The sequence below is a fragment of the Anabas testudineus genome, chromosome 10 (genome assembly GCF_900324465.2).
Source record: "Anabas testudineus chromosome 10, fAnaTes1.2, whole genome shotgun sequence".
NCBI lineage: Eukaryota > Metazoa > Chordata > Actinopteri > Anabantiformes > Anabantidae > Anabas > Anabas testudineus.
This window is the reverse complement of record NC_046619.1, coordinates 5,208,586-5,235,267: the sequence shown is the minus strand read 5'-3', so window position 1 is coordinate 5,235,267 and position 26,682 is coordinate 5,208,586. Positions and strand designations below refer to the sequence as shown.

The 26,682-nt window shown below is 40.9% G+C and overlaps 1 protein-coding gene across 5 annotated transcripts in view; it reads right to left on the bottom strand.

Annotated features, from left to right (window-relative positions):
• Positions 1-277: 277 nt before the first annotated feature.
• The window catches only part of zgc:66433 (DUF4592 domain-containing protein), a 36,145-nt gene continuing 9,740 nt past the window's right edge, over positions 278-26,682 (bottom strand). For 3 of the 5 annotated variants that reach the window (XM_026357742.1, XM_026357744.1, XM_026357746.1), the window contains exons 2-16: positions 18,951-19,033; positions 15,396-15,570; positions 13,830-13,956; positions 11,735-11,875; positions 11,397-11,456; positions 8,463-8,618; positions 8,168-8,264; positions 7,263-7,569; positions 6,628-7,162; positions 4,214-5,552; positions 3,977-4,080; positions 3,155-3,314; positions 2,903-3,021; positions 2,687-2,780; positions 278-2,063 (exon numbers count right to left, since the gene is read on the bottom strand). In XM_026357742.1, the coding sequence (XP_026213527.1) occupies positions 1,555-2,063; positions 2,687-2,780; positions 2,903-3,021; positions 3,155-3,314; positions 3,977-4,080; positions 4,214-5,552; positions 6,628-7,162; positions 7,263-7,569; positions 8,168-8,264; positions 8,463-8,618; positions 11,397-11,456; positions 11,735-11,875; positions 13,830-13,956; positions 15,396-15,570; positions 18,951-19,033 (4,006 nt within the window). In that variant the 3' untranslated portion in view covers positions 278-1,554. The remainder of the gene's footprint in view (positions 2,064-2,686; positions 2,781-2,902; positions 3,022-3,154; positions 3,315-3,976; positions 4,081-4,213; positions 5,553-6,627; positions 7,163-7,262; positions 7,570-8,167; positions 8,265-8,462; positions 8,619-11,396; positions 11,457-11,734; positions 11,876-13,829; positions 13,957-15,395; positions 15,571-18,950; positions 19,034-26,682) is intronic. The other 2 variants (XM_026357743.1, XM_026357745.1) reach the window with 1 other exon arrangement.

Here is a 26,682-nt window from a genome sequence, read left to right as displayed (position 1 = left end):
TACTAACTAACTGACCTAATGAAATCTTTTTTCCACCAGAATCGTCTGACCAGATATGAATTCTCAAATTTAAGAAATAATAATTTTCATTTACTTACTTACTTAACAAGCATTTATAACAAGGCACACGCAACACATGCAGGTTGATGTTAATATTGTCATATGTGATCATGATTTATTGTACATTAAAGAGACTTTAAATTCCAATAGTCAGATGGAGTGGACTTGATAGCTCAGCGTGGACAAATGCACAGATGAGATAATAAAAACACAGAAAGTGATTTCATTTGTTCTTTACTGCACATTTTATGTACACCACCAATTCTCAAAAAGGCATTTCAAAATAAAACTAAATTCATAAAACATACATAGTTACTGTGAGATAGATAAGACTTAAAACTTCAGCTGTGACACTCGCTTTGCTTTACTGACGCTTTGCACCCTGCACCAAACCAATCTCCAAGTGGCTAACTATGTATAGGTACTGATTTGCTTATTTACAAGCTCAGTTGTGACAGGAAAAGGTTTCACAACACGCAACACACTGATGATGCAGTAAAAAATATTAAAAAGACACAAAGGTCAATGATGTAATAGCTTTTCTTAACCTCTGACATTTTGGACATATTAGATTTCTGCTGTATGCTGTTAGATCATCTGAATTATTTAAAGAGAAAGTCAGAAAATAATTTACATTGACATGTTAAATGCTGGACAAACTCACAACAACACAACATCATTAGTTTAGTGTCTGTGGATCATGTTGCAAGATACATATTTGTCTGAAGAACGTGATACACAGACAACAGTTAGTGGAAAAGTGGATCAGCACATTTTTCACCAAAGCTCATGACCAGCAGCGGTTAGTGCAGCACATTGTTCCCCAGCTTTAGTTGGATGTTTTCCCGTTTTTACTCTCTGGCCATGAAGATTCTCCACATTCCTCCAAATGTGAACATTAAAATAAACACACACACACACACATAGAAACACTAACTGACAGAAACACTCATTCTTAGAATAAATGAATCACCAACCCCAAGATGTATTTTCTCTTTATTCTCTGAATAAAGGATCCTCTTTATAAAAAAAAAAAAAAAACGATGCTTTCCTCTTTCACCTGAAACATCTCAGGTGCTGTTACCTTAGATAAAAATGAATATTTACTGAGGCTACATGTGTAGGCACCTTCTGACAGACTGACAGACAGATTTGTTGAAACAAATATGGATCCACTTCAAGTAGCACTAGACGCACTAACTTTTGGGGTCCTGGCCTGTCATTTAGAAACCTCGACTGTACAACATAAAAAATAAAGAAGAAAGGGTTAAACAGAGCCTGTCTTTAGCTGCGCGATTGGAGAGTTTGTACCAATCTGAAGCCTGAAGCCAGGATACTAAGAAAACAACGTTAAAACAACAGAAAACAACTCAAACTGTGCAAATGCATACTCGTCCATGCAGACCCTCAGCCCACTTTCAGATCTGACCCGCTTGGGTCTTTCTTTGAGCCAGATTCTGCCCATTCACGTGACCTTATTCACACAGGGGCTCGTCACTGGACGATCTGGGGCATCTCGCTCCAGGCTTTCGCCTTCTTCTTGGCCAGTGCCATCCAGGGAGGCTCGTCCTGTGGCAAAGCTGGGGCAGGCAGGCCTCTCTGGGAAGACGGGACCTGCCCAGAAATCCCTGGAGCTCTTGAACCAGTACTTTCCAGGGTGGTCCTCGATGAAAAAGGAGGGGAGGTGACTGTTGTACTCTGGGGCTGTGTTGTTTTTGATAAAGGTAGGGAAGGGGCAGCTTTGGTGACAGAGGGTGGGCTTGTGCAAGAAGGAGATTTTTGGGAAACTGGAACTGGAGTAGGTGGGGAGAGGGATCTTAGGGCTGAGTTGGGCTGGGGTGGAGGTTTTGCGGTGGAAGGCAGAACATGGGGTTTTGGAGGGACGGGGCAGGGCAGAGACGGGGACTTTGACGGTTGAAGTGGCACTGGAGTTGGAGGTGAAAGAGGTCTCCTAGCCTCCTTATCTACAGATGCTGAAGGTTTACTGGTCTCCAACAGACTCACTGAAGCAAGAAGAAAAAAAACAAATCATGAAGATGTCAAACAGACAAAATTACAGAAGCATTGAAAAAACTGCACGAGCATGAAAAAACAAGCTGTGTGTGTGTGTGTGTGTGTGTGTGTGTGTTACATTACTATTTCTATATTCTTAGACACTCATTTGTAATTTTGTCCAGTAAACATAACTATATTTCTTGTAGACATGAGCAATCAATCCAAACTGCTTTAACCACTAGACGGAAATTTCTTCTGCGAGAGCTGACAGTAGCAGATGTTGTCCAGATGAGGGCAGCACTACATCAGTCAAAACGATTGTACCAAAGGCAGCAGGATTAACAGCAGGGTGGAGTTTTGTGTGTTGTTTTCATAAAAGCTTCTTGAATGAGTTGAGTGGGAGCAAAGTCAGTTATTTAGTAATGTTAAATTAAACACTTTTGCCAGCATCATTGTTTTTATTCTGTGTTTCACTCAACACAATCAGTCAATACACACACAGGACATGAACTGCTGCTTGGTTCATACCTACAGTGTTATTACTGTACACACTATACTTATGTGTAACGTCAGTGAACTACAGTTTCTTCTTCAGTTTAACTTCAAATGACCTGTGTGTTTGTGTTCTGACCTTTGCTGGCAGGTTCAGCTGTTTTGTTGCTCTGCTCCCTGTTCGCAGCTGAGGTGACATACGTTGGAAGTGAATTCTTCCTCTCCGGTTCCTCCTGATGTCAGAGAAGAAAAAGACACAAAAGACTTTTTTACGCAACATATTCTAACACCTAATCCTTTAGTGTATGTCACCTCACAGTTCTACATGAAAGACACACAGATTGTGGCCAATTACCTTCTTGACCGTAATCTCGTCTAGTGAGTTTTCTTTATAGATCTTCTGTTTCTGTTTGGCCACAGAAATCCAGCTGGGAGAATCCGATGCACCAGACACAACGTGGCCTGGAGCTGGTTCTGAATCAATAACACCGCAGATACACTGTTACAGGTGAGCACCTTACTGTACGTACAAGAAGGCCGTAAGCCTCGTGCACCTAGTACAAGGACAGCAAGTGACAAATAGATGTGTATTTATGTGTGTACGCACCTGAGATGCGCTTGGTCTTTCCAACGTCTCCATGTACATCTGGTTTCTTAGGGAGTGCAGGCTTGTTGCTGCCTGGCTGACTTATGGGGGGCTTAACACTGATTGGCTGCGGCGATTCGACTTTACAGCTGGTTGGCTGAATTGGTGCCTCAGTGGGAGACTGAAAAAGAGAAAATCTGATATTAAATAAACAATTAAAAGTAAAACTGTAAAGGCTAGAGTTAGTTAAAGCTTCTTGTAAACAGTTTGACCTCTGAATATTTCTCATTCATGTAGATGGATGTAGTAACTATTTGATCCAGTCAGTCACATCCTCTTTCTTAAACTACATTAAGCTGGAATGGCAAGAGGAAGGAAGATCAGTCAGTGTTCGTGTCATTTATGGTAATCAATATGCATCAGACGCAGGCTACTAAAGTTCAGAGGAATTCATAGGCATCATCTGACAGGCAGCAGATCTATTTCCTGGAGCAGATGAGAATTGTTTAAGATGACTAGTCCACAGCCACATGTCTTGGTCCTGTCTGTTGCTGGAGGATTTTTTTCTACATTGGTTATTAATAGAGAGGCTTCAGTATACAGACCCTAGCTTGTAGGGACTCACCCACGAAGACTTGAAGCTGTAACTGCGGCCAAAGGCGCTTCAAAAAAAGTCTAATTACTTTTGTATTATTAATATATTTTTATGGGTGGTTGAGAGTAGACTGATGGGAACAACTGTAACTATTTAATCATGGCTTTAATATGAGTGCTTAGTAAGCTGCACTTAACTGTATTCCTTAAAAGTAGATGAAGAACAGCCATCAAACAGCCATCACCCACCTCTGTGTTTTCCTCCTCAGAGCTGAAGCGCTGCAGAGCTGATGTCTTCCTCAGACGAACTCCAAATGGATTGTCCGGGTTTCCCTCCACTATGACAGAGCTCCCTGTAGGTGGGAGGTGGGAAAGTTTGTCTGTGCTTTAACTTTCGTTTTAAATTCAATACTTCAGCTCATGTGACTTTGATCAGGCTCCTTTCATTGCTTATGTTGTACAAATGATTATGTTTCATGCTGTTACCTTTGGCGCCTGCAGCAGCTTCAGGTTTACCAGAGCAGGGAGGCGGTGCTGCGCTGTTCTGTGGTTTGGCCGTGATGCTCCCTGCACTCCTCACTCTACCAGGGCTCAGCACCAGCTCAACTTTAGCTGAACTTGCTGGCTCCGTGTTAGCAGCTGGAGCAGCCTCCGCCTCTTCAGCTCCAGGTCCTGCAGTGGTGGATGGCGAGGAAGATAGGCAGGCAGGCGGGGAGGAAGGAGAAGTCAAACTTTGTTTTCTCTGCCAGGCGGGGGTGATGGTGAAACGGACTTTACCCTGATCCGAACTGCTGCATGGTTGGTTGATGGTTGCCTCCACAGAGTCCGTAGGCGTAGCTTCTTCCTCCAGGTCTGACTGTTTCTCTTCTTTTGTTTCCTCCTCTGTGTCCACAGCTTCTTCTTCTTCTGCACATACTGTAGCCTGCTCTGCTGCATGAGAAGCTGACTTACTTTCTTCGGGCAGTGCAGCAGTTGGTGACTGTTGGAAGAAGGATGTAACCTTCTCTGAGCTGGGAGAGACTAGATTGATGTGGATGGTGGTAGTGCTGGTCTTACTGGGACTGATGCACTCGCTTTCTTGTGACTGAGTCTCGAAGGTGGACTTTGGAATAGACAAAGAAGATGGCTTGGAAGAAACAATAACTTGTTCGGCGGCCTCTCTTTGATCATTTTCCACTTCTTTCAAATCTAGAGGGGACACTTCCGACGGGCTGTCCTGTTCCAGATCTTTTTCAGTTTCATCTGCAACTTGCTGCTTTGCCTCCACATCTTTCTCTGGTTCTGCTTTTTCTTTGGTGGATTCGATCTCTACGGCATTCTCCACTCTCTCTTCCTCGCCCTCCCTCTCATCTCCTGGGTCCTGCTTGTAATTTGCGTGGCACTCGTGCACGGCGGTGAATCCCTCATCATCCACTTCTGTAGGAACTTCGTCACCGTCTGTGAGTTTTGTGGTGTCATGTTCAACCACAGCAGCACCTTCATCTGCCTCCTGCAGTGGCACAGCAATCTGCTCTTCATCATCTGCGGCATCGGGAAACCTCTCCGTCATCTCTTCGGCATCATCCTCGTCTTCTACCGCTTCCTCCGCCTCCTCTACTCTCTCCTTCCCTTCTTTCTTCTCCACCTCCTCATCAGCCTCCTCTGTTTTCTCCCACCCTTCCTCTTCCACATCTGGCTCCTTCTCCAGCTCAATCGCCTCCTCCTCACCCTCACTCTGGTATTCCTCCTCTTCTTCTGCTTCTTCCTCTACCTGGATGTCTGTTTGTGTAGTAACTGCATCATTTTCATCCTCAGGTTTGAGTTCATCTGCCTCTTTCTCTGCTTGCTGGAGGACAAATAGAGAGAAAATTGAGAAAAGCAGAGATCCATAGAGAGTCAGAAATTGCATTTTGGCATCTTTCAGCTCATTGTTTTGGTTTCTAGACCTCAACTAATATTAATGCTTTTATATTAACTTGTGATTACAAAGCTAGACATTCACTAACCTTGTTATCCAAATGAAGCACAAATTTGAACACAAGCACACACAACATGCAGATGAATGAGGTGATATTCGAACAGGTGGCATTGAACCACTAATAAAGGAGAGGGCACAACAAGTTGACATAATTACAAGGACACCAGTCACAGTTCACTTTATGGGATTTACTTTTATTAATGCAGCAACTCTCCCAAGTGCAAAAACCCTTTAAAAGAGTTTCAGGATTTCTTTTCATTTTTTGGTGCCTCCTGTTTTTTGGTCGTTTAATTTGGAGGAGGACAAATAAAAGCAGCTGCTTCAAAGGACACATTTGCCACTTAGTCTCTTTTAGCTTATTGTTTTGGTTTAATAACACAAAAACAGAGCTAATAGGATGTTTATTCACAGGGGCCACACACATATATAATGAATATTCTCTTCACCATTTCATTGTAATGTACATGATTGATTTATTAGATTCGTGTTTGGCACCATGACAACTTGTGCTGTTCAGTAGTATGTACCTGGCAAGTGTTCTGTGATTTATCTGTGAACTCTGAACTTTCACTTTTCAATATCATATCAAACCGTGGCCTCTTTATTATTAATGTCACTGTACCCCTTTGCTAAGAAAGTTTTGACACCTGTAGTCATTTGACACTAATCATGCTGCTAGATTTGAATGAACTTGCTGAACAGCACAACTTGAAACTCTGTCGTGACTTTTTTTTCCTAGGGGCCTTTTTTTGTGAATGAAAACGGGAATTTTGTGGCTCATGGAGCTTTATACTGTAAATACACTAATAGATTTGTGAATCCCACATGGAACACTAATAAAAAAATAACAAGCCTTACATTTAGGGTAAGTCAAGGTTCCTGCATAAGGCCTACTGTGCTCTGTAATTCATGATGTTATAACATCATCAATAAAAATACATACACCATGTTGACTGATTTGTTCCACTGCTACTTCTTCTTCTGTTTCTTCTTCTTTCAAATCCTCTTCAGGAACTACCTCTTCTTGACAGGAAACAGTGGCAGTGTCCTCCTCTTCCTCTGTGGTGTGGGCCAACAATAAGGAGCCCAAGGTAGCAGCCTGATAAGTGACAACCTCATTCACCTCTGGCTCCTCTTCTGTCATCTCCTCTCCCTCTTCTATGTCAAACTCTTCGACCTCCTTTTCTTTTACCTCCTCTTCCGTCTTCAGGACGACATCCTCAGTCTCCACACCCAGCGAGCAAGACGCAAGAGGAGTCTTCAAGGAGCTCAGCACCTCCTGTAAGAAGGAACTCTCCTCCTCCTTCTCCCCTTCCTCCTCCTCCTCCTCCTCCTCTTCATCTTCATCTTCCTGGACTCTGTCTTTCTCTCCTATCAGTGCTAATGCACTTTCATCTCTGTTCTCCTCAGCTCCATAGGCAAGGCCAGCAGGGTCCAACACATACTCTCTTGGACCAGCAGGGGGCTCTGGTGTGGCTCTGGAAGCAGAAACTAATAGGTCAGATTAACAGGAAGAGAAAACAAAAACAAGTGAGACTGCAAGGAAGATAAAACAGGGAGGAAAACACTTCTAATCACCTGGGACTGTCCACAGGGGAAGCTGTGGAGCTGGGAGTGGAGCAGGGCAGGGGCTGGGCGTCTGAAACGTCCTCCTCTGAGAGACTTGGCTGAGGAGGAGGAGGAGAAGTGTCTGGGCCGTGAGAAACATCCTGTCCTGCCTCCGACTCTTCCTCTCCTTCCTCCCTCTCCTCCTCCCCCTCCTCCTGATCTCTCAACAGGGACTGTGAGGAACTCTGCGGTTTCTCTCTCTCCATCTCTTCGTCCTCTTCTTCTTCATTGTCTTCTTCCCGCTCCACTTTCAATTTCAGCTCATCAAAACTTACACCTGCATCACAGACAGAAACAAAGGTCAATGATCTCATACAGTGACAGCAAGTACATGGAGGTCTGCAGCTGGCAATGTAGAAATGAAATGTTCTCATTAAATTAAAATTTCATTATCAGTTTGTGTACGCATGGAATATGGAAAAATAATCACACAGTAGTCTTAAAATGCGTAATTTAGGATTAATAAGAAAATAAAGAAACAGTTTGTAATTAATAAAAACATTATAACATCATAGTGCACTCTTACAATGTTACCATTGTTACGCTAATGAACGATCAACCTAAACTTCATTAATCTGCAGACTTGCATTTGAGTTTTGGGTTTTTTAGGGTAGGATTCTCCCAGGACTCTTTTTAAAATGAGGAAGTAGTTCTGGATGCAAAGTTTTTATTCCTTGTTTTAGTTATTTTCAGTAACTTGATTTTCAAATCTTGATTTTAAAAGTGAATAATAGAACTTTAATCTTGTGTGAATGTGTCACAAACGTACATAAATACAACAGTGGAATATGAAACATGAATTAGAGATTTCATTTTAAAATTGACAGTCAGAGACGTCCATGCATGTATTTTGAAATAGAAGAAAACTATCTGACCTTCTGCCTTCTGCTGTTCATGAGCTGCTAAAGCTTCGGTTATGGAGTTATTCAGCACCTCGTCCACAGAGTCTGTCTCTGCTTTCAGCTCCAGCCTCTGAATAGACGCAATGACATTAGCAATGACATCAGCACCATCAGTACCACTCAGACGTCCAGAGTGACGCTGAGATCAAGCTAGAGAGTCTTCTAACCAGAAGAAGCAAAGTCGCAAAATCAGCAACCATCTGATGATGTGCCTGGTTGTGTGTGTATCAGTGTATGTACTTGTGTTAACATATTGTACGTGTCTTACACTGGCAGGTTTCCTCTTGTTGCAGGCTTTGTGTCTGAGGCCCATCTTATGTTTGGCAGCAGAGTTATCCAGACAGCCGTAGGGACTGGCCGGCTGACTAAAGTCCCCAGGAACCACCAGGGGGCTCACTGCTCTACTGGAAGTAGCACAGGACAGCTGGGAAGAAACAAACAGACATAAGGTTTTACTGAAAGATTCAGATAGCTTGTTAACTAGAAACTCCTTAGGCATTTGTTATTGCAGGTAAATGAATTCCCTGCTGCAGCTGGACTCCAAAAAAAACCAACACTTAAATATTTATTATCATCTGGAGACACCTCTAGAGGAGCTCTATCGACAGAATGTGGGATTTGTCCACTCATGGCCAGGGGAATTTGTATACACAAACACACGTCACTATATCCTCAAAGTTTGTCCCCCATCGTTTCCCAGAGGATCAACTCCAGACAGACTGAGGCACATCGCAGCTTTTAATCTTTTCTCTCCACTTTGTTGCCAGATTTGAGAAACGAAACGACCCAACGCCGAGGCTGGAAAGAACCCGGTGTGTTTATTATGATAAAAGGAGCGTTTTCACTTAAATGATGAAGGCGGCAGATAAGGATAAAATAAAGGAAATAGAGCAACACCAGCAAAGAGAGAGAGAGAGAGCAAGAGAAAGTGAATCCAGCTGTATAAATATTAGTCATCCTTATCTGCAAGACCAACACTTACATTGTTGTCACTGCAGATGTTTCCCTCGCTGCTCAGACAAATTCACGTTATTCCAGCCTCTCCTCGCATATGAATCTATCCAACAACTGACAGCTTCAGGAAACTAGTTATTATTAGTTATATATCAAAAAACTGTCCACAGTGATGCCTGAATTATTCTGAGTAACCGAGGCTTTGTTATTGGAGTATCCATTGTTTTGGATTTTCAAATGCAACTTTCAGCCACCGTTCTTTGCTCAAGTTGGCCGCACTCAACTGGATGTGTGACAAAAGTCTCAGAGATGTATATTTCTAAACCTCACCAAATAAAAACAAAAAAAGAGTGTCAGAGGCAAGCCGATGGCAGACTCTGAATGCTATAACTACAAGCAGACATGCTGACTGCCAGAGAAACCATTGGAATGTAGTCTGAATACACACACACACACACACACACACACACACACACACACACACACACACACACACACACACACACACACACACACACAGTCAGTGGAATAACATGTACAGTACTGTGGCTGGAGAAAAGAGGAAGGTCAGAAAAACAGACACAAGGAAATAGAGAAAGTGACACACTGTGCAGGGGATGGGGAGGTTAAGCAGCAGACTTCCATTTAAGGTTGGAGGAGCTGCTTGAGAGTTGCGTTATGACCACACCCGCTGTTACACACACATCACAAAGTTTGTTTTCAAGCATCAAGCACATGACAGTTGTTTACTATGACACAGACACCATATGCATTTGTTTGAGCTAAAGCTAAATTCTAATGTGTAAATACAAAGTGCATCTCATTTGAGAAAATGTTTGTGATCCAACAGGGTAAAAACAAATAAGACTGAAAGACAAACAGAAAGATTCCAAGACAAAACGTCTTTGTGATGCATCATCTTCTGAGTAACAAGTTCAACATTGTCTCTCGTCCACTTCGAAGCTGTAGAACAGTGACAGACACATTAAAAGTGTTGGTGCCAGTGTCTGGGTGGGTTTATTACAGCCATATGTTCCATTGTCCATCGGTGCAGCTTTAATATGGCATACCTTTGACTACTTTTTAAATTATTTTATATAATTTTCCATGTCTTTAATAACTTCCTTTAAATCCCAGGGCAGAAGAACTAAACAGTAGAGTGATAAACTACATTTCGCCATATGACAAAGCATTTACAGTAAAGAGAGGGCAGACTGACCCAGAAGCATGAGCGCAGGGCAATTTCTGACTGATACGGCCATTTTGGTCTGGCTCAATAAGTGCTGCGATGGAATCAACTCTGATTTCAGAACAAAATCTCATTCAGTGTCTCCATGAAGTCTTGAAAGGCTCCAGAAAGGGCCACTGTGACTGCGATTTCTGACTCCTTGACCACATTCCTGTGTGTGGAATGCACTTTAAAAGGGATATTTTTTCAGGTTTTCGTGTGCGTGTCTTCCTAGCTTGCCATTTGTGGTCCTTTTCAGTGGGAAAATGACGGGCCAAAACCCTTCTGAAATTGCTAAAACAGCACTATCATTAAATGCTCATTTGTCATATTTTGCTAACTGTGCCTTTTGCCCACATTATAGCTACTAAAGCTAAATGATTAGTTGAGGGTCTCTGGATGTTTTTCTTATCACAAACTGGCACTTTGTTTCTGTCCATCCTGTACTACTTTAGGGAATTGTTTAAGCCAACAGAGCTGTTAAGGAGCATATAGGACACTTAAAGTCACTGGGCTGAACTGCTCATACTGTTGGTTAGAAGGATACACGGTGGGGGGGGGGGAGGCAAAGACAGGAAGAAAGAATAGGCACTGAGAGACTGGTAAAAAAAAAGTGCATGAAAGGAGCTTTTATTTACAAGAGCAGCGCTTCAGCGACTGGACTGGATCATGAGATGCTCACCTCTTTCAATCCCTTACGTGTCCTAACTAGAAACTATGTGAACAGATTTGACAGAGAACCCATCCACAATGACAAGTGATGCTATGTGCTTTACGTATTGGAGGCTAAAAGTTGTAAATGAACTGAAACTTTAAAGTTGCATTAATATTTTTTTTCTAAACATATCACCAAACTCTGCTGCTTATTAGACATTTTAGCATCTTTGGGCTCATTGTTCTACACCTGGATTAACTGTTGGTTGTTGTGTTACACTGTGTGTAATGTACATGAAGGAAACAAAACACTCCTAGTTTACAAGAGTCTAGTGCAGCGGAGTAGTCCTTTAACAGTGTGTTTACCTGATCATCATCATGGTCTACTCCCTCCAGACTGATGGAGCTGTTCCCCTGAGCCTGATTCTATGAGATACAGCGAGAGAGGAAATAGTGGACAAAAAAAATGTTAGTAACACCAAATGCAACAAATAGCACTAATCAATCAGTACGACAGTGGTAACAAAAAGTATGTGAACCCTTTGGAATTCTTTGGTTTTCTGCATTAATTTGTCATAAAATGTGATCTGACCTTCATCTAAGTCAAGACAACAGCAACAGAACGACAGAAAAATGGAAGAAAACCATGAAATTCCAAAATGTTCACCTACTTTTACTTACCACTGTATATGTGTGTGTGTTACCATGACTGTGTGAAGTGTGGTGTATTCAGGTGGACTACAGGGCAGACCATCGTCCTCAGACATGGTTCCTGCATCTTGTCTCCCCTTCATGCATATCAGGGATGGAGGAGAGCCCAGTTTGATGGCCTGCTTCAGCTGGAGCTGCAGCAAAACAAACACAAACAGTGTTTACATGGATGTGTTTCACCCATGTAGGGACCAAAAACACCTGAGTCATAATCTCTGTTCATACAAGTACGTCACAGTAGAGTGAAGCTGTTTTCAAGGTTTTGTGGAGCTGCACAGGAGCCAAATCTGATAAACTACAACCTTGTGAAAAAGTAACAAAGGTGTGTTTGACTATGCATTAAAGTCTTTACAGTGTTTCCTTTTTACTTTCTAGAAATCCCCACAAATGTGGCATATGATTAACAGAAATTAAATAGTGAGGACAGTCAGCTGGCACTCAACACAGTGTTTATTTTAGGCCTTGTGTGTATGTGTGCACATGTTATCTGCTTACTGTGTTACCCTGTAGCACTCAAGGACTCAAGGTGCAAAATAAACACTGGACAAACCACCTATTCTTTAGTTAGGCTGAACTCTGGCCCACACCAGGAACTGATCCAGGAGGAACTGACCAACATTAACATTTAAGTATTGTTACGGTAACTCTTCAACAATGTCAGACAGAGGAGCTCCAACTCAAATAACGGCACAGGAAGTGCTTGTCTCGCAGTTATCGGTTTTACTAGTTGAAAGTTTAACCTGTTTAAGTCAACATACTGTGTGTAACATACAGTATATTACATTTTTGTTTCTGTTGTTGGAGAATGTGTGCTGTAAGTAATATTTAAAATGTGTAGGTTTGTGACAAAAGACAAAAAAAAAAATAACGTCTTGGATTCTGCTTCTTCCATCAGTTTTGGAAAGAGATATTACTTCCTGTTTCTGCTCTGAAATCTGACTCTGTACAATAATTATTAAAAAAAAGTATATAAATATTTCCTCTTATTATTATAAGAGGAATTTGGACTCCTACTTCCAGAACAGGGATTTCTGCAATATCTGCACATTAAAATGATCTATCATTGGGTGAATGTAGGAATTATGTTATAATAATAATAATAATAATAATAATAATAATAATAATAATAATAATAATAATAATAATAATAATAATAATAATATAATGCTCAGAGAAAGAAAATATTCTTATTATTGTAAATTGAATTTATACAGTAAATTTCAATTGAATTTATACAGTAAATTCAATTTACTGAATAATCTTTACTCTCAACGTCTTAACTTGTATCTAGGTTATGAACTTGTGCTTGAAAATTGTTCCATCTTTGAAATGATGATTAAACACTGTCCCTGCTTCTTTTCTTTTCTCATCGGTGAACAAGCCCAAACCAAAAATGTTCTCCGCAGTTCAGCTACAGAAGAAAGTTTTCAGCAAATCCCCCTGAAACACTGTTAATGTCTTAATGCCTCGTAGGTAGCTTAGTGGAGGTCGGTCAGTCCGCCTGCGTCTCCCGTCTTTCTGTTTTAGCTGGTTGTTGTGACAGACATTTCTTCTGTCTGTCTGCTTTTCTTATCGTTTTCCAGTCGTTTCATTATGCGTCAGTTTTAACCTGTCCTTGTGACACACATCAGCTCTGGCTGTTCCGGCTGTCACATTTACCACATCACAAGGCATTACCCTTAAGCATGGATCGACAGTGTTGCGTCTAAGCTGATTCCATGCTACTTGTTGCATCCACATCCCTGAGGTAAATATACTTGGTGTCAACTCCTTTATTGATAAATACTGTTTATGACAGTTGAGAGCAGCACAGTCAGACGCTCTCACCCTTAAACACGCTAAAAATAGTTTCAGTATGCGTCTTTATTTGTTTATTATTCTTTACACAGTCAAATCCTCTTTTCTCTTCCCCGTCTCTATAGGGGTCAAATGTGGGTCAAAGGTTGGCATCGTAGACCTCACAGGGATTGAATTTTCCCCCAGAAGCTTAAAACTGGATCCTTGAAGAAAACTATCAAACTACAAGGTCAAATGCACTTTAAAAAAAAAAAAATATGTGCATGTTTAAGTGTATCTGTGCAGCGGTACCTGTATTGATTTCACTTTCCCATGAATGCTGTCCTGAGACGCCCCCAGGGCCTCATTGGCCTCCGATGAGTCCGAAACAAAGACGGAGTCATGTGACAAGGCCTTGCTGCCCAGGCTTATCTTTGACCTTTGGGAAACAGGAAGAGGGAGGAAGAAATAAACAAAGCAGAAGGGTGTGTTTCACAGCTTCTAACAGAAAATAAACTAACTCAAATAAATACCATTAAGAAAAATACTATCTAGTAACAAGAATGTGGGCTTGAAATTTCAATAAAGACAGCTGTGATGAAGTTTATTTCATAAATCAAACAGCCACAACACCTGGTGGCGTGCGATGTTGTGGAGGCCACGATCGACAGGTGTCAGCACACAACTTGCTGTGTGTGCCACCACAACATTAAAACCACCAGATAGTGTTTATCCTGTGGTGCTGAGGAGAAGTCAAGAGTCAAGAAGGCAGGAAGTGGCACAGTTAGGAAAACAAAGGAAATCAGGACTGCTCACAGGAAGAGACATTTCACTACTTGTTAGCAAAACAGGAAGCAATGAGCCTCCACTGAGGTGGGCTGGCAGAACAGGAGATGCTTGTTAAAACACGATCTTCCTTTCCTAAACTATCCTTATCCTTTTCACACAAGAGGAGATGTTTATCTGAAAGAGGGACACCAACATAACAAGTAGAGACCCCCTGCTGTGCAGCAGGGGGGAAAGGTCCAAAGGTTTTCAGAAGTGGCGTGTACCAGAAATGTGGCAGCTATGATGTGAAGTAAGAGCTGGTCATAGCAACAATATGTTATTGGTATCTTAATTGTGATATTTGCTTATCCATGTGAAACAGGTGGGGCAGGAAGCTTGGCGATATAATGACTACTCAGGAGGCTAGTTGGTTAGTTAACCATTAACTTGTTAGCTGGCCTGGTCGAAACTGTGACTCAAAACAGCCCCTGGAGCTTTTTGCCTCTGCTCCTTTACTTCCCCACTTGCATGTTGTTGATCACCACCAGCGACTCTCTGATTAAAGATTACTGAAGAGAAAAGATACATGATCATCTTGTGCACAGCCACAAGTTCATTCATTCATTCATTCATTCATTCATTGTCAAGGTGTGGAGCTGGAGCAGGAACATGGAAGAATAGTATAGCTTGGGTATCTTAAAGGGTCAGACATTGCAAATTAGATCGGTCTGCAAAAGCTACTGGTGTGTGACACTGATAAATGCTGTATTCTGAAACTGAAGGCAAACCTGTCTGAAGGCACTGACAGCATGTGTCTGCAACAGCGTCACCGTCTGCATAAGACATTTAGACATTATAGCTACACCACATGCTGGGGTGTACTGTACACTACTGAACTGTGCTGTGTTCCATTGTTTACTAGAGATGTAAAAATCTCAATGGGATTCTGAATGGGGTTTTTGTGAGTTGTTTGTTCACGTCACGTTCACGTGGATCCAGTGCATCGTCGAGCTTCTCGTTTGCTCTATTTAATGTGTTTAGAAAAAAATGAGTCATTTTACTTTCCCAGACTTTAGCTGTGTGTATTTGTGTGTATAAGTCTGGTCTTACCCAGAGCCCTTGTCCTTCTCCGATCGAGTGAGTGTGTTATTCTCTGACGTTTTGCTGAGATTGTCACTTGATTGGCTGGCTTTCAGCCCAGCGTCTGCTCCGGCGGCTGACGGCTCCTTTCTCTTCTTCCTGGCAAAGAACTTCTTAAATGTCTGGAACTTGGACTTTTTCTTTCCTGAAAAGAGAGAAAAAGAAAAGGGACAAAGACAGTGAAAGAAAGATGTTAACTCTCCTCACAGCACTACACCCAGCCATTACAACTAGATGCACAGAAATATATTGTGAGGAAATTACACATGCGGCGTCTTTACACACTGCCCTTATATGAACTCTAGCAATTATCCCTGTATTAGTTGTAAAGGTGCAAGGAGGCACATCAGGAGAAACCACACACAGACTGAAGTGCGTACACGAACATGGAGGCACACACACACACACACACACACACACACACACACACACACACACACACACACACACACACACACACACACACACACACACACACACACACACACTTGTAAATCCTACCCCCCAGTGAGTCCACGTCCATTAGCACCACAGTGGAAAACTCAACATCTCTTTAATAACTCATTAAACAGCTACAAACTGCTTTCATTGCTTTCAGTCAGCAAGGCACTCAGCCAGAGCTTGAAATGCCCAGTGGTCCGTTCCCTGTCCCACAGGACTGTGACTCATCTCAACCTTTAGCTTTTTTACATTCAAGACAAACAGTGAGTATAAAGAAACATGCATGTTTTTTGTCTTCTATTTGTCTTATGAGACTACTACTCAACATACAAAGTTTTGTTTATTTTAGGACAGTTCCTTGATGAACAGATCAGTGAGTTTAATGTGTTATCTCACTGTCATGGATGATCTGACTGACACATCCCCACTGTTACTAAAACAATTTCGGAGCATCATCAGGGGAGAAATGATCGCCTGATATTATCCCAATTTGATACATTTAATCCCAGAGACTGACGATTTTGACACAACAGAGGGAAACAGGAAAAAGTAGAAGCTAAAATAAACGGTTGAACTGTTGATAACTGTGAATTAATTATGCTGAGCATCTACATCCCTGGGCCATAAAAGTGTCTCTGAAGACAGATTCTTTTTATACTAGCTGTGTCATTTTTGTCCCTCTCCCAGTGGGGAATCCTTGAGCATTCCTTCTTATCTCTAAAAATACACTTTCTGGTTGAAGCTAAATTAGAGCGGAAAAATGTCTAGAATCTAAACGTGGTGCTCGAGCCAAGATGCTTCACACTCCTGGGTCACTTGCTTAGTAACACATCCTGAAATGAGTGAGGTGTTTACATATACGCAGTTGGCTTTCTTTCCTTTTGAGGCTTTATACGTGTTATTTATAGATACAAAACATCAGAAAAATGAACTGCAGCGACAACCTGCCTTCTCTGCACGGAATACGAAATATCGCAACAACCACATCATTTTAATGAGTGGCCATCAAACAACACATGATGTTATTATTCATCCTGTTTTGCAAGGAAATGTTGGCCGCAAATGCTCCCCGCTTTTGTCTGGAACTTAAAGTGAACTGCTCTAGTTACTTGAGGAGTTTCCAGCGTGCTTTTTGATGACACTTCAGAGGCCTGTCTGCACTGCCAAGATGAAAAATCGGGGGAAACACCAGTCGACAGTGCCATTTATTGTGCTATTTTAGGCACAATACACTATTAAGCTAAAGGTCTGCACTCTTAGAGAGTTGAAAAAAGGCCACTGATTCAATGGAAGGTCAGTGGTGATTGTAGGACCAACATACAATAATTTCCCAATATACAGTACATTAACCATGACTACACGCACACACTGGTATAACTGGCATTCTAAGGCAGTCTAAGGTAAATTTAAGCAGAGCCTGAACACAACCTGAAAACAATGAAAAGATGGTGACCTTTGACAAGGAAACAAGGTCAAATCTTTATAAAACTGTACCCGGAAGCAGCTTTGATAGCAAACACAGTGCTGACTTCTGGGGTGTGCTGGAGAACTAGCCCCCAGGTGTGATTTTAAGGTATAGTCAATTAGGGGATTAACTGATGGAAGCTGCTCCAATCACATAAAACACACTCATCAAACTAATAGAAATGCAACCATATAGGGATAAAACACACCAAGTTAGTTGTGACCCTGCTTCCTCTTACTGACAGTTAATGAGTAAACAGATAAATAAAATGAAGCCCAAACTTGCATATTTACTATTTAAAGACTCCAATCACACTGCTGAGCCAATTAAAACACAGCACATTCTAGGAGGCGCCTGTCAGAGATAAGCTGTCTGTCTGGCATCATCACTGGGTTAACAGCAGCAGACTGAGTTGGACATGAATGGTAAACTCTATGATCTGTGGGATCATGTCTGAGGTTCAATTCTGTCACTGAAAACGCATAGAAGTGATTCAAACTGAAAACGTAACTCAGAACTAACAGCCTGCTTGTTTAACACATGAATAATAATAATGAATAATAAAAGATGTTTGCTGGTTATATGATGTGTGATGGTTGCTGATGATGAAGCTCTGACATTAAAAAATATATATCTTTGTGTTTACTTATATTGTTGTGTACAATAATCCTTCCATAGTGGCTTCACCAAAAACATATCTCTGAATTCCCAACATACTTCCTTCCTTATTCCATCATATCAGCAGAAGCATATTTGCTGCTGTCCATCTGTACAGACGGCGTGCACGCGGTGTGTGTTTGCGTCTCTGTGTATGGACAATAGAGATAGTGATAGTTTTCTCTTTCTCTTTCTCTTAATTTCTCTTCCTAGCACAGCGAGGCGATCTAGACTGCTGAGCTGCGCTGGTCTTCTCTGCTGCATGTGTAAGAAATCTCATCGCACTTCCGTGTACCACAACTGATATCTGTTTTTTCACCCAGGTTGAAAACAGCAGCTCCTGTGAAACCATTCAGAGTTAACGCTTGTGGGTGTTCATACTAAGTGAGTCCCTGGTTATGTGGGGGCCCAGAGGTGACACAGGAAATAAATGAATAAATAATAAAATTACCATGATTGTTAGTCGACCTACCAAAGGCAGCCATTCATATTGTATTAGTGTCATGTGGTATTACAGTAATGGCTGTTTTAGTCATGGGGCCTGTGAAGCTTAAACTAAACTATATAACCAACTTCACATCTGCTCAAATATTATTAGCTCACCTTAGAAAAAGTACAGACTTGCAAACAGTACACTTGATCAATGTCTGTTTGCAATTGCATTAATAATGTAGTCCTGGGTAAACAACCAAACACTTAAAAAAACATTCATCATTGCATTTTCTGGTTCACAAAAATGAATAATATTCAGTAAAAACTCTGCATTCATAGTTCACTGTCTTCATTAATACATGGACAAAAAGCTGGTAAATGTAAATGTGATCTACGCCCTAAAGATGCAATGAAACTCAAGCAGAAAGGTAAAAACCATGTAAAAGGTTTTCTACAAGGTTGTGTAAGTGTAAGGTTTTGAATACATTATGATGAATAAAATGATCTCTGCGATCAAAATGGTACCGTACCTGAGCACTCCTCCTGAACCTCAGCAGGCTCCTGGTTGGCCGTCACATCTGGAGGTCCCGACGCCATGGCAGCTCTGTCACTGCTGAGACAGAGAGAAACTCATGATGAGCACAACGGCTTCCTACAACATAGTGTGTTCTTAAAATGAAAAAATGATAAATTGGTATTAATAATACTGAAACTTCCGCCCAGTGGGTTGGGTTTAGTCAGGCTGACCACTTCAAATATGATCAGTTATTAACAAGTTACATGGTCGTCCACTTTATTATTTCAAAATCATTCTAAAACTCGTTGTATAAAGTCCTAAATGTATTAACATCAACCTATTTTTTCATTCCTTAAAAGTTGTCCATGTGTAATGTATCTCCAATTGTTGGGATAAATGTCTGTTTGCTATTTAAACCTGTCCTCTGTGGAGTCATCAAGTGGACACCTAGAATCCTCCAACAGACATGACACAGCCTTACAAACAAATCACTCGATGTGCAGCAGCATGGAGCACTGGATTCTGGCTGTTTTCTGAATCATTACTGTACGAGACAAGAGCATCAGACGTTACCATCAGACACATTTAATATTTTATGAGGAATATCAAAGTGTTTTAATCACTACCTTCACTTTATTTCACAGGACTATAAACGATCCTTTTCCAGGAGGTTTGACACCATGTGAGAGTTCAACCTCACCATACTTATCCAGTTAGATCCCTCCTTCAGAGGCCCCATTAAAGTTTAACACGACTCCCTGTTCGAGTTTCAAATCTAATTAGCTGTGTGCTGTATGCACAATATTTCCTGTGCAGTTTAGCAGGAAGCTGAGTCATTATTGTCTTTCAGTAAATTGATATCTTGGAATAATTGTGGCTAAGCCACCATTTATTTGGTACAGTTCATTACAGTGCATTGTCACAAAGCTTGTTGTGGTCATGATCACACGATTATGGACTGGAGAGACTGGAACATTTTCTTAGGCTGAACTTCAAAAACCTTTCGTTTACAACAGATATAAATAAGAAGGAAACCGCACCGCCTCCAAAACAGCTATGACGAGTTACTTCAAAGAAACACACGTTTAATACCACAGAGTGCAAACAGGTCAAAACAATGAGACCGGCTCAAATCTTCCATCTCCCTGGCTTTTTTTTTTTTTTTTTTTAACTGATTTACGTAATAACATTTAAAATATTAATTATTACAGTGCTGTCCATTATGTATGTAATGATGTCTTTCCCTTACTAATTCTATGGTAACAGAAATTCACAAACATTTGTGGGGAAATAAATATCTTTAGGGTGAAATAGAGGTTTTAAAATCTGCTGTGAAAAATCTTTTGAGAGGTGACACTGGCGGAAAAAGATACAACCTTATAGGAAAACTAAAGGGACAAATAATGCGCTAGTTTTGTGCGGTATTTAAACAGGAATATGTCTTATTACAATGTTGATATCTGAAGCAGTCCCATGCTGGATGTGCACATAACCTGGAGAATACTGCATGTGGAAAAGCTTGTACTCGTAATAATACGTCTTTTATTTTACTTTACGGTTACTGTGTGGATCAAACAGAGTTAATGCAAAGTGTTGATGACACTGCTTAGGTGGGTAGCAATTTGTTTTTCTGCTTTTGGTTTGTGTAACTATAAGCCAACAAAGATGAGAAGTCTTGAAAGGCCTATGAGTAAAATCTGAAGTACCACTGAGCTTGTATATTAACACATAAATCTCCATGACAACTGAGCAAACTCCATCCACTTATGACCATGTGATATAATTCATAGTTCCAGGAAAAGCTGGTAAGTAACTCTTGATTTGGGATCGTTTTGGCACCACACTATAACACAATGGTAAAACACAATGTGTTTTAGTAAGTGGGAGAATTTTTGTCATTCCTGCTGTTTGTTTTTACAAAGTTTACAGGACGGCCGAGTTTTCCATGTTTGCTGTCAGCGTGAACAGACCCTCTCTCTCTCTCTCTCTCTCTCCATTAGGGAAGCAGCTGGAGTGCTTCTTGTCAACTCTGTTTACAGACGGTTTATATTATAGAAACAGACGGAAAAATTCCAGAGTTTGTTGACGTGCTGAAGGCCTTTCGTCATTATTACATAAAGCTTAACTTGTATCATCGTCTTAACCTTTGGTGAAAGTCGTGAGAATGATTTTTGTTGTCATTTTTTCCTTTATACATCAGAAACCACTGAAGTCTGTGATACCACTGCTTTAACAAACCATCAGCTATGGAGACGGCAAACAACGAAGAGCTAGTTAAAGAAAGTAAGAGAAAGTAAACACCACCACCCAGAAATAGTCACAATAACTAGATACAAGGAGTATTCACATTTTACTCTTATATTTTTTATATCTGGTGAGGAAAATGTACGCAAATAATGCCAATATGCTATCTTAACAATCTGATAAAAAAATATACTATCTGCAGAAAGTATAAATTAACCGTAAGCACTGTGACAGTAAGTTAATCCAGCTCCACACATGATGCACAGGCATCAATCTTCTTATCTTACTAAGTATATTTCTGAATGTTAAACTGGTTCTTTCCAGTTCAACCGCCATGTCAGGGAACTTTTTTTTTTTTTTTTATGTGGACATGTGCCAAGGTCAAAGGCATAGTGTCAGGGGTCAAAGTGACTGACCTGCGCCCACTTCCAAAGCCAGCTCCCCACGGTGTCATCCCCCGCTTCATCTACGAGACAGATGGAGGGATGATGGGGGAAAAGGTGAGGAATGGAGCAGGAGGAGCACAAGCAGAAGGCGACACTGAAGAGGATGAGAAAGAGGCACATAAATAAGAAGCAAGAGAGAGTGAGAGCGAAGACAGCGGGATAAATACAAGACGAGGAGGGAAGAGGTCAGAGAGAGGGGTTGTGGGAAAGAGCAGCATGAAAGGAAAGAAGAGTCTGTTAGATAAACACAAGAATAATAGAAAGACAAGAGAGACAAAAAGGAAAAACAGACAGTTGAAGTGCTGATGTTCTCAACCAAAGATGGTAAAAAGTTGTTAGTGAAATTGTCTTTACACACATTACTGTAGCTTAGCACAAAGCAATTCTGGTGGAGAAGAAAAAATGAAGCCAGTAGGACTTGAATTTGATGAAATAATTCTAACTCTGGTGTCTGGGGACAGTCTGGAGTCTCCCACTGAGAGTGGAGACTTTCATTTTTTAATAGCATTTCTTACTTATTCATGATTACAGACTGTAAACGGTCTAAACACAACAAAACCCACCATGCACTGTGATCATCATCACATCAAAGCTGAATTAGCTGTGTATGTAGTTCAGGTAACACTACAGTGCTGTAGTAGTGAACCTGGAAATCGATCCCTCATCCTCATATTACTGGGGTTTTTGATTTTTTTTTTTTTTTTGTTAGATATACCAACCTGTCTATGTGCCTCTTAAAAAAGGAAACAGTCAATAGACAACAGTCAGCATGAGACTACAGTGCTGTTGGGAACAGTAGCGTCATCACACTGACCCTCATAGTGTTTGATAGTAGTTCTTTTACTTCAGCTTAGTAAATCAGAAAGGCTTATTGGTGGTGACGTTGAAGTCTTAAAACCATCATGTAGCTCATTTATAGCCTGACAACAGCTTTTTACTGGTAGTCACTGTATTTAAGCTACAAAAGGCAGACATTTGGTTATGAAGCTTACATTTCTGAACCACATGTGTACGTATCACAAACGCATGTTTGTCATAGATAAATGAATCTCTGGATGTGGACCAACTATAAACCAGTATTTACTATGAAAGCTACAGGACACGATGAGTATTTTTCTGAGTACATGCTAAAGTTACAGGTGGTATTTTTTTTCAACATAAAGTCATACAACACAAAGCCTCACTATAGGTATAGTAAGTATCTCATTTGAAAAGCGCCGTCATATAGGACTAAACTAAAAATGATACTTAAAATGCATGTTGAAGAAGTGATTTGTTTCTAAAACGTTGTATTTGCAAACATTTTTTATAGATATTATTACTCATTTCATAGCTGCGTTAAACAAATATTGTTCATAAATGGACTCCAGCAGTATAACATTATCTTCCAGTCGAACACATTGAAGTGGGTGTGAAGCGCCTTATGAATCTGTTAAGAGTCTTTCGTCATAATGTTAAAACTATATTTCACAGGCACAGTGTAACACTTAACAGCCATTTCGGACCCTTAATACCTTATTTGTATGAGGCTATTGCAAACATTGTTTTCTTACATTTTTCATTTTGCATTGTTTCATGACTTGTGCTTTTCCTGCAGTTGTTTATTAACTCTGTTTTATTTCAAGTACTAATCCTTCAGCAGCATTAGATTGCATGCAGTGTAAACACTCCCAGGCACATCATTAGCTTTATTTGGAAGCCAGTAAGTGTGTGTCTGTGCATGAGAGGATATGAGTGTGTGTGTGTGTGTGTGTGTGTGTGTGTGTGTGTGTGTGTGTGTGTGTGTGTGTGTGTGTGTCAGCCTCATTACATAACAATGGATTAGCACGTAGCGGAATTCAGCGCAATACAGACTCAGGTACCGATGAAATAACCTCATTAACACCCACAAACTGTAAGCACGCACTGACACTGACACACACACACAGAAGATATTGTGTCCATATTTGTCCAGGACCTTAAATCTCGGCTATGAAGCGAACATACACACAACCGAGTGACCAAAGACACACACCTCTGTGCCATGCCATGTGCTGTACGTGAAGTCCGGCTGAAGGAGACAGAACACTGTCCAAATCCAGACAACACAAATCCATCATGACTGGACTGAACAGTGTCCAGGTCTACAAGGTAAAAATAGCCTTCATCCAGGATCTCTACATGTTAACAGGGGAGAAAACCCTATAAATACATCATTAGATCTAAGAGAGAGTCCGAAAAACACAGGAGTGAATGATGGCTCCTTTATGACTGTAGCTGGACTCTGTCCATGCAGTTCCTGTCCTTCTGATGTAAAGCAAATCCAGTCTAGTCCGGTCTTAATCCCTCAATGGAACCAGTGTTACCAGACTCACAGCCTCACAGGCTTATGGTGCTGACTAATTGGCTCATCAGCACAGACATGCAGATGTCTGCTCTGACGTCTGACTCGACAACTCTGAACAGAGAACAGACCTTTGACTTGACTTGAAAATGTGCTTTCAATACGATTAAAAAACCCATTAATGATTCTAACATGGTTTTGCTGCATACAGAAGCATGTATCTATCTTGATTATCTAAAATAAATAATCTCATCTAGTAACATAGAGGTTTTAATAGCAGTTCCCCTGTTGGACTTAAAGCTTTTACAACACAAATCCACTCCACTCCAGTCCTAATCCTTCTGTACCACCAGCACTAAACTGGGCTAGTATGGACCTGATTACATTACAACAGCAATTAGGCACAGCAGAGTAACAGATTGACAATGAATCAGTTGCAGAGACAGTGGTTGAGAGTCTAGCAAGGGACAAATGTACTGTTCATGGCAGCTTTTAAACCAAATATTTTGACATTGTTCAGATGTCCAGTGCTGCAGATTTTCAGTGGCTCTAGCTGCAACTAGTTCAGCAAACCTCGTAACACTCCCTGCCTTGGATAACATGATTAAATGACAGTAATGACTTTCCATTAGGCAAGCAGAACAAACCTCTTGTTCTGTGTTGTTGTACGCCGTAAAAGCAGCGCTCAACCCAAGTCATGTGAAAACTGTTGGAGCAGCACAAGCTAAAAGCATCTATGAATGAACTCCCTGCTGTAAACCGGCTCATTTGGAATATTATAGTAGCTTTTATATGATCTGAAGCATGATACACTGCATTCAAAATAACACACACACACACAAAAAAACTAAAAAAGATCCAGATGTTTGAGGTGATGAGCACTGAGATTGTTCTTCCATGACTGCTAATCTGGATTCTCTTGACTACAGTATGGTTCGTCATCAGTATATCACAGGTGAGAGCCATGTGAAAATCTAAAAAAGACCAGTCAGGGACCTACAGTTTACTGTATTTTGGAATCAACCATCTGTTCCACCATAGTGCATTTGAGATACTAAAACAGGTCCTGAACTTCAGTCCCTGCATAGCAAGAGGAGATGAGAGACTGAGCAGAGGAAGTGCAGATGAATTGGCTTCTGTAATATGATGTTAGTGGGTCTACGACGAGCCACAAGCCTTCAATTTCCAGAGAGAGAGAGAAAGACAGAAATGCAACATGCACTAAAAGGGATTTTCTCCACGCAGCTGAAATGATACACTGGCTCTACTAGGAGCAGCTCTGTACAGATATAGCTGTAGTCCAGCATACACGTCAATTTTTAGGTGTGTTAACAGCAACATGAGATTCTGGTAACATTAAACACAAAAATGTAAAGAATTATGATGTTTTAGGTTCAAATCTGATAACGTTGCCTGAATTTTACGCTCCAGTCTCTAGTCGTCTTTCCTCTGTGCACACTGACAATATCCAGTAGCTTTAATCAACACATTTTAATCTGATATCAGTGTTTGGTGACTCTACAACCGAGTTGATCTACCTTATGCAACTTAAGCTTGAAGCACTCCCTCACCGTGCTCTTCTACACTCTGCTACGTTTCCAACATGCTCTGCCCAGAGCAGGTATTTGTGTTTAAGAAGTTACAATAGATGAGAGTTTATGTATCCACCCACACCTACAGATGGATGTCAGATGTTCTGAGTGTCTTCCAGCAGCCTTCACTGGGGTTTATCTGAATGTTTCTCTGTATGCTGTCATACAATTGCTCTACGTGCCTCCACAAAATAATACAAACTTTTAACAAAGAATTTGATAATGTAGCTGTTCAACTTTGTCTTCTGAAATATCACCAGATGGTTCTAGCTTCATCTGTAACATACAAACACGAGAGTGGGATCAGTTTTCTCATCTATTGAAAGGAAAAAGCTAAGAATTCTGCCATCTTGCAACACATGTCTACATGTTCTCTAATAAAACATTAATGGGGAACAGCGTGTAAATAGGGCGGTGTTCACCCAGGATCAGGATCACTCTTATTGTCCAACCGATCTCCGTTGCATGAAGAAGCTCATTTTGAGCCAAAGGGCCATAAAAGGATATGAGAAATATATAAAAGAATGTGACCAGATAACATGGCTACACACCAACGTTTCATTACTTCCTCCACCCCCGCAGATTGTTCATTCTTGTATTCCTGCCTCTTTATCTCAGCATCCCTTCTCCATCTCTCTTGGTTTGTTTCTCTGTCTCTTGTCCAGCTGCACATATCTAACTGGGAACACGGTCTTTAGAACATGCATGCATTGTCAGCAGGAAACGGTGACTAAGAAGAAAATGACTCCTGAAATTTCAGTCATGAACCCCAACTCCCACGTGTTATTTGAAATGCTCTCCTTGAAATGCAAAAGAGATTTGAGAAAGTAACAATATTGGGCAGCACTTGTTGAATTTATTTTAGGTGCAGGACCGATTCAAAGATGAGAAGAACAGTAATCTACTGGATACAAAGTGCTTCTGCCTCCAAATGAAAATTAATTGAACATGATATAAAATCCTTAGGAACAAAATGACAGAGCGCATGGGTCGATCAATCTGAAGCGCTGCTATTGGGCTTTGGACAGCTTAAATCACCAGATTAGTTTATGAACTTCACTGCAGAATTAGCTCTAGCGACCTTGTCAGTGCCACAGAGTTTGTATGATGCAAAACAGTGGTAGAGGATGGAGCGCTTCT